General features: G+C 32.0%; 1 protein-coding gene across 3 annotated transcripts in view; it reads right to left on the bottom strand.

Moving 5' to 3' along the window:
* The window catches only part of LOC105559414 (prion-like-(Q/N-rich) domain-bearing protein 25), a 31725-nt gene extending 25575 nt beyond the window's left edge, over nt 1-6150 (bottom strand). The window contains exons 1-3 of one of the 3 annotated variants that reach the window (XM_012007672.1): nt 5694-6150; nt 5138-5625; nt 4919-5029 (exon numbers count right to left, since the gene is read on the bottom strand). In XM_012007672.1, the coding sequence (XP_011863062.1) occupies nt 4919-4991 (73 nt within the window). In that variant the 5' untranslated portion in view covers nt 4992-5029; nt 5138-5625; nt 5694-6150. Of the gene's footprint in view, nt 1-4918; nt 5030-5137; nt 5626-5693 lie in introns of those variants that run through there. The other 2 variants (XM_012007671.1, XM_012007673.1) reach the window with 2 other exon arrangements.
* Nucleotides 6151-8492: the final 2342 nt, after the last annotated feature.

Raw genomic sequence — 8492 nt, 5'->3', positions numbered from 1 at the left:
CACAAGGGTTATTTCAATGAGCTGTGATTTGGCGAAAAAAAATCGTAGGAACTTCTTTTTTTTAATTGAAGAGAAAAGTATAGTATACACTTTTTGATACCGTAAGCAGAACTGGCGAAGAAAAATTACAACACTCCGCACAGTGCGTCAAAGTGTGCAATTTTTTAGAGAAGAAACATGGTCATGATTTTGAGAAAGTTCCGGGAAATGGGAAGAGTGAATGCAAATTCCAATAAGAGCTTCTTAAAGCAGAGACTTTGCCCTATAAAATGAAAAAAAAAACTTTTCAATTTGACCAGTTTTCGCGAAGTTACGCTTATTTGAAATTCGCCAAATTTTGATGTAAATTTCTTGTTGCGTTAATTTTTTTGACCAGTGTATATATTTCTACAATTTGCTACTAGATTTTCGAAAAATTTGAGCAGTAGGTAGGAAAATAAGTAAAATAAATATAATCAACAAAAGTATTATTTATTGTCTTTCTCTCAAACGGGTCAATCTTGCGTATAAAAAATATAATTATTTTTAATTAAAATAAAATGTAATTATTTTGCTCGTACAAAAGGAATTGCTTTTATAATAAAATGACTAATCTGAGTTATTCAGCAAAAAGTGTTTCAAAATAAGAACTTATTTCCTATTTTATTTAACATGGAAAAATGTGAATTTACTTCACGAATTCTATTTCTTGCTCTGATTTTATACTTGCGAATAACTTTCTTTATTGACTGCAAAGAAACATGAACACAATTGTGATTGGGTAAAACATTTCGAATAGATTTATAAAGTACACAAGGATTAATAGTCTTAGTTCATTAGAATATTACTATAAGATATGTATATCGATGCTCGTGTCTTTCTCGCTGTTTGCTCACGAATTAAGGGGATGCTGGAGTAACTTGCACTTTTGGCACCTTCTGCTAATCATAAATCATTTTCCATATACATAAGAAGTTATTATATTATATAGATAAGACTATAACAGATTCTATATAATCTCAAAAGTATTAAATAGCTTACTGATTTCACGATAATCGCTTCACTTACATCATATTCTTATTATGTTAGTATAATTTTTATTAAAAAGAACATTTTAAAGCTATATTTAAGTTGTAACATATAATTATGAATATCGAAAATAATCTAAGTTCAAATATCGCGAACTATTCCAAACAGCACCTCTAAATTTCAAAATCATAATTACATAAATATTCTGTCATGATTAAAATGACTTTTGATAATCATTATGATGTCATTTTGATATTATTGCAATTTTTTGTTCTGCTTGGGCATATTTTCTTAGTACACGAATTATAAACTGCGGAGGTATACTTCATTTTTAATGCGGTCATTAATGCTTGCCACTTTTCAGTATATCAAGAAATTGTTCAACTTTTTCTGAAACATTATTAAATAAAAAACCGAGTCTCCAATAAAGCTAAAAATTGGTGCAGGTAATTACATAGTCTGATTCATTTTTTTGCAATATTTCTTCATCATTTTTTCACTGAGACAATAACTTTTCCCTCATTTTCCATAAAACTATGAAAATATTGTAATTTTTTTTTATAACGAAATCTACAGAATCATTTGAATTCAATTTTTATCTTAACAGTCGTAATGCCTCATCCTTAGGCAAGGTATATTAATCGTATCGCATCACTGGTGACGATCCAACATTTCTCGAAATGTGCAAATCGTAGTAATAATATTAGCTTGATCTTAGCTTTTTCACGATCTTTGTTTCAACCCTGTCGTAGAAATGATACCCAATAAGTAACACGGGAAACCGTTACTCCCGCTGCCTCTTACATCAGCTCCGCCGGCAGAGCGCGAATTCGCAAATTGATGACACGACGTGTTTTTTTTATTTTACACGATACAATGTTGAGAAATGTCACACGGCGTTTCGGCCTTCAAGCCACAATTTGCTCCGAATAAATTCGTCGCCCGATTAAACTACGCGGAGAGAATTTTCTCTTAAAATTTATTCTGAAAATCATGCAACAACATAGTCTTTCGAAGAATTTTATGAGTGTTTTGAAATTTTATTATACTTTTTGATAGTAATTGTGTACTTATTGTTAGTATACATTTTACTATAATAATAAATTGTGCGGCAAAAGTTAAAAAAACTCCTATAAATTTCTTTAAAGTGCCTTGTCCCACGATTTTCAGGGTAAATTTTAAGAGAAAATTCTCTCCCCCCGTGTACCTTTCTCTTTCCGCCGCAAATCCCTGCCGGAAATAATTCTACAAAATTTTATTTTAAAAAAAATACTGCCAGAATCTAAGAACCTAAGGAGAACAAAAAGTCAGGATGATGTCAATTTGATGTCATATTGACCAAATTTATGTCAACTTTTGGTTAATATGGCATCAAATTGACCAAAATTTGATATAAATTTGGTCAATATGACATCAAATTGACATCATTCTGACTTTTTGTTCTTCTTGGGAAATTCTACGTAAAGTTAAAAAGTGTTATAAAAATCAATATGAAAATACTAGAATTGAAACACTTTTGTTAACTTTTGTAATATTCTAGAAGTAAGCAGATGTTTTAATTCTTTAAGATTTTGTTGTGTTACGTTCTGTGGACTCCACGATTTCTCTCTTTCAAAAAACCATAAGGAATATTTTTCCTTGGAAAATAATTACTTAGAAATCAACGGATATCGACTAGCAAACGCACGAGTCCCTTTCCCACAAAAAATTGTTCAGAACTGTGTCAAAGTTTCACTTTATAAAAACTCGAAACATAAAGTGCTTAAGATTGTTGCTAGTCGATAGTCGTTTGAAATAGTAGAAAAAAAGGGAGAAATAACAAATAGGATGGGATCAGGCCCTTCAGAGGGCAATTTCGAGATATAAACTTCCGCAATATATTGGTCTTAGCACGTTCGCCGAAAGTGCTCTTCGTAAACATCGGCCCGTAATTTTGACGATAACGTTGCCGGGTCGCAGACCTCGGACCGCCCTTATTATACATAAGTGCAACCCGAGACCAAAAAAAGGGATTCTAAGACCCATATGTTGATTAGAATCTAACACTCAAGAATGAAACTCGGGGTTTTTCGAAAGTCGCTGAAGGAAATGATGCCTATAAACAAATAACGAACGAGAAGAGAAGGCGACGACTTTATGGTCGCGTTGCCAATAGAAAGACACAACTTCATGACATCCTCAACTAGTCCACTGTCACGGTCTGACAAAGTTAAAGTCTCGTCCGTTTTTCGGTCGACACATTTAAGTGCTTTAGCGGGGATTTGGACTTGATTGTGTGAATCTAATGATTAGTTTAATCTTAAAATCCAAGGAAATAAGTCTGTAAGATAGTTATTTTTTAACTTGTCCGTTGTTTTCAAACTCAGATAATAATTTATGAAGTTTTTCAAAGAGGGAATTTGGATTTTGGTTAGAAGATAAGGCTTTCTCAATCTGGTATTTAATTCTCTTTAATTGTACGCGTTTTCCGCCTTTCTTTTTTGTGTCATAAGGTAGGAGATTGATTCTTTGTGCGCCACTCTATTGGCAGCGATCAAATTGATTTAGGAAATCTATTCGCCACACTATTTGGCAGCGTTCAGATGAAATGGAGGATTTCGTTGAAATAAATTATTGTTTATAAATTCTAAATCTTACTTTATTTTAGAGTTATCAATTCCTTGAATCGGAATAAATTCGAATCAACAGTTTAAAAAAGAACTGAGTCCTAAGTCTGTTGTAGAGTTAAAGCAAGCTCAAAAACACAAACCAAAAGCTGAGCAGAACTAAATAAAACTTCCGAAGGTTCTCCTTATATTTACAGTAGAATCCCCCCCTCACGATATTTTAAATGGAGGAGAAATGAATTCTCTGTTCGAAACACTACCCTGGCAACAGTTATCACTGCTACCGTGGTACCTGCTTCGCTTGGGTTGTAATTCGATAGACGATCGATATTGTTGTACCCCAATTCTATAAGGAGGTAATGAGGGTATATAAATAAGCAATTTAAGCAATGTAATTATAAGAATACTAGCGTAAGCCAAAAGATTGCGCGATCGGGCCACAAAAGCCCGAACGCGCAACCTACTTAATTTTCGAAGAAGAAGTCAGCAAGTTTTAGGCCCGATTACGAGTAACCTCGATCGAGTACCGAGAACGCTGACCATTCGATCATCGGGTTTAAAACCAAGGGAACGCACGAGATCGGGGCACTTGCCTATCACGCGTCATCCGATACTGTATACGTTTACGCGTGAAGCGTATTGTCCGTTAGGCCTTCGGTCTGCCGTCAACCAATCTCTATACGGTAAATAAAGTCTATCTCAAACAGTGAAGTTCAACGGTGTCTCGAGTGAGTGACCTCCGACCAGAATCATCTCCTAAAAGAATCCTTTCTGTTCTCGTAAGAGAACACCTCTCGAGAGAGGCTATCAAAGAAATTCTACACCGCGCACAGAGCGGCGCGGCAATTAACGTGTGTCAGTGGCGATAACGCACCCGACAACAAGCCATTGTCATAAGCGGGATCACACGGCAACAATATCAAGGAATGTTCCAGTACAATTTTCAGTCACTTGAGAGTCTCATTTAATAATTTAATTCGAGTAATTTTTTTATTTAAAATTATATTATACGTTGTCATTATACGTCCGTAACACCTTCCCCCTTAAGTCATACGTGGTAACGTGATACATTATGTTGCCACGTATGAGCCATTTAAACTCGGAAATTATATAATTAAGTAATGTCTATATATTTAATTGAACGCTCTTATAATACTAACTTAGGATAAATCAGAATTATTTAAAAGCCAAATAAATGGGAAAAAGGCAATGAAAATATTAATAAACGTTTCTAAATTAATTTATTGGAATTAATAAATGTTTCCCACTTATTTCTTTTTTCTTTTTTTTTTGAAAGCACATACCTATACCGTCGCATTTCTTGAGCGTATATTTGTCCAGGATTGAATGGGTGTACCACGGCAACAGGGCGCTCATTCTCTTGTTTGCTAGTGCTGGGTTGGTTTGCCATTATCCTAAAGTTATGATTTTAATTTTATTTTTGTTGCGCGGTGATTATTTTTTTGTAATATGTGTGCGTGTATATGATTGTGGTTTATGTTATATAGTATATTAATTTTTACCTTGATAGTTTTCTTCTTCTCTTTTTTTATCAAAATATTTTTGTTAGTATCGTTTTATAGTTTCTGTTTCATAGTTCATATATACGTTGTCTCTTATTTTAAAATTATCCTCGTTAACTAAATATTCCTCGATAAAATTTCTACAGAATATGGCTCTTTTTACATATAATAGTTCTTTTTTGCATCTTATGCAACACATTTTTCTTCCCATGATAATCTAAACAAATGCGACCTTATCGAATGATATTCTGATTTTCTTATATAAGAGTTTATTCCTCTAATCGGTCTTGAATAATAACATTCTTCGCACATTTTGTGCCACGGAAAAAAATTTTGATACAAAAATTGGTTCGTTAGTTAGTTTTGTTAGGCAGCTGCTCTGCATAAGTAATATCTATCTTCGTAGTCCTGTGGTAATCCTGTAGTGAAACTCCGTCGATGGGACCTTCATTTTCCTCCTCGAGAGTTTTGGTTGGAGGTCTCATTTTCTTTAAAGAGTTTAAATAATTTGTTTGTTTGTTTTATTATTATTATAAAAATTAATATATGTTTTTACCTTAAGATATTTAATTCACTTTACTTAAAACTTTACTTTCGCTTTTTAATGTTCACAATACGATGATTGAATTCATACTGACTATTGCCGTGCTGTTACTTGGACGGCTATCTTATCAAGGTAATCCGAGATATACTCTATGTCCCTACCAAGACTGCAAGTGTTATATACTGAGTGTCGTTGGATTTCGTTTTTTATATATGTATGTATATATATTTTTCTTAATTATAAACACGGATATAATGTATGAGTTTCGTTGCGGATAATTTTTGTTTCATTTTCAATTGAAAGATTTTGAGATTGAGAATTACCTAGGTATTTGTGGTTCGTTTATTTTTGTACTGTTTTCTGGTTGATGACTTGAATCTTCTGGTAGTGTTTCTGAGACATAAATTTAAGCTCTGGAAATAAATGTCGTATATCTACATATAAAGATTAATCTTATTGTAACCAAATATAATATTGCTACAAAAAACATAAATTTGCTACAAATAAATTTATTTTCTGAGCAGGAATTAAATGAAAATTTTTAAACAAGTAATTTCAAAAATTAGATACTTTACAGAAATATATTCTGTTGCCACAGCGAAATTTCTTTATAACCAATAAATATCGAAAAAAATATCACAAGTAACGTTTGTTTTTGAATATATCGACTTTTTTCTCTCAGTGTACACTGAGAAAAAAGACTTTGAAAATTTATTTGTGGCATATAATGTTTATTTCACTGAAATAAATCTCTTATTTAAATACGGCGAAATAAAATTTTATTTCTAGCAAATAAACGATTTATTTTATTTTTTAAATAAGTATTATTTATTACAAAAAATTATTTGTTTCCTTGAAATGAGTTATTTATTTGCAAATATCAAGTTTCTTTACATTTTTATAAATTATATATTTCTAACAAATAAATTAAATATACCTAAATAATTATAACTTCTTTTCACAATTTTGTTTTATTCCAATTAATAGCAATGGAACTAATATTCACTCTAATCATAAATATTTATTCTCATTGTCAGATAATAACACAGAAAAGTAAAAATTGGTCTGTATATTGAAAGGTACGCGTCACTTTGGTCTGACGAGTAAGATATTCTCTTGCAAACTTACTTATCGTATTCTCACTCCATCCTTGTTAATGTATTGTATCTAAAACTTTCTGAACACTATGTTCCATTTTTATAATGGATTTAAGCACACTTAACATATAACACTGCACACTGCACACATATGACAAATCAGATACAGAAGGACAACGAACCGTTGTGGCGTCCTTTAGCACTTATCCGCCATATTGCATGATGCAACGTGAATCAACTAGAAGTAAATTTTGATCCAACGAAATGGCCATTTGTTTCTGAGACACAAATTTAATCTCTGGAAATAAATGTCGCATATCTATACAAATTATCTTCTTGTAACTAAATATAATATTGCTATAAAAAACATAAATTTGCCACAAATAAATTAATTTTCTGAGCAAGAATTATACACGAAATATTGTTACGTAAAACTTTAAACGCGTTTTTCTCAGAATGACATTTTTTAAATCGGCGTGCAGCATAACTTCTACAATTTTTATCCGATTGACTTAAAATTTGGAGACAATCTTCTTATCTAAATTATTTAATGAAATAAGTAGGGGTTTTGCGATATATTAAAAATTGTCTTTGTTACGGATATTTTTGTACTAAATTTTTAGGTAAAAAATGACACGTTTTTTCAAATGTTCGCCATTTTGTCAAAAAACCATATTTCGAAAACCCCTACATATTTCATTAGTAAATACTGTGTAGAAAATAAAAAATTTTGGTTTTTTGTTCTAGGTTCAACTGTTTTGCAGTTATGCTGCACGCCGATTTGACGTTCCTGAAAAACAAGGATAAATGGATTAGCCCCAGTGACGTCATGTTATTTGAAAAACAAAACAAAAAAATATTTTTCGTGTTCTTAAATATCTATAGAATAATTACCTTTTTATAGATTTTCATTTATTTAACCATTGTCTCAAAAAAAAATCTTAAAAATAGCTGTTTTTCTACGGCTCTAAAGTGGTGTAACCCCTTAAACGTGCGTAATGTGTGTCGTATGAATTTCGCATGTATTCGTGACATATTTCGTTACTTTACACTTAGATGTGCACGTCTGAAACAGTTAGATCTTACACTAAGTGACTTTTCTGTCTCGCATTTCATAAGCTTCCTTCATAATTGCGGCAGACTTTTAACACACTTACGATTACGTAAATGCCAATCTATCGATAATGATGCTCTTCTCAAAATCTCAGAAACATGTAAAGCTTTGAAAGGTATACATATACAGGGTGTACCTAAACTGGCGATAAATATTTTAATGACAAGTACTTTGTAACATTTTGAGACAAAAATTCTAATACGAAAAAGTCGAAGCTATAATAGTTTTCAAATGGGAACAGTTTAAACATCTCGAATAGCAAAGCTAGAACTTCGCGCGCTCAGGGATGGCAAAATGGCCAGTGCTAAAGGTGCTTTCTTGAACCACACGTCTTTGGGTTTGTTTTCTGTTCCTGCACTGGTGAACTAGTGCAGTAAGCTAGAATGAGAAAAAATATGCTTGTCTTACTCCAATTTATTGCACTAGTTCACTAGTGTAGGAACAGAAAACAAGCCTTTTGACATTAATGAAATTAGTGTAAAAATGTATGCAAGAGTTTTATTAAGAAACTATTTCTGTTTATTTGCAATGAATTTTAGAAATAGTTTAAAATGTTTTTTTTCAATAGTTCAAATCGATATTGTGTCAACTGTCATCAGC

This window comes from Vollenhovia emeryi, unplaced genomic scaffold (genome assembly GCF_000949405.1).
Source record: "Vollenhovia emeryi isolate VEMERY1.0 unplaced genomic scaffold, V.emery_V1.0 DF939274.1, whole genome shotgun sequence".
NCBI classification, from domain to species: Eukaryota; Metazoa; Arthropoda; class Insecta; order Hymenoptera; family Formicidae; genus Vollenhovia; species Vollenhovia emeryi.
The sequence above is the reverse complement of the archived record's forward strand: the minus strand, read 5'-3'. Positions and strand labels throughout refer to the sequence as shown.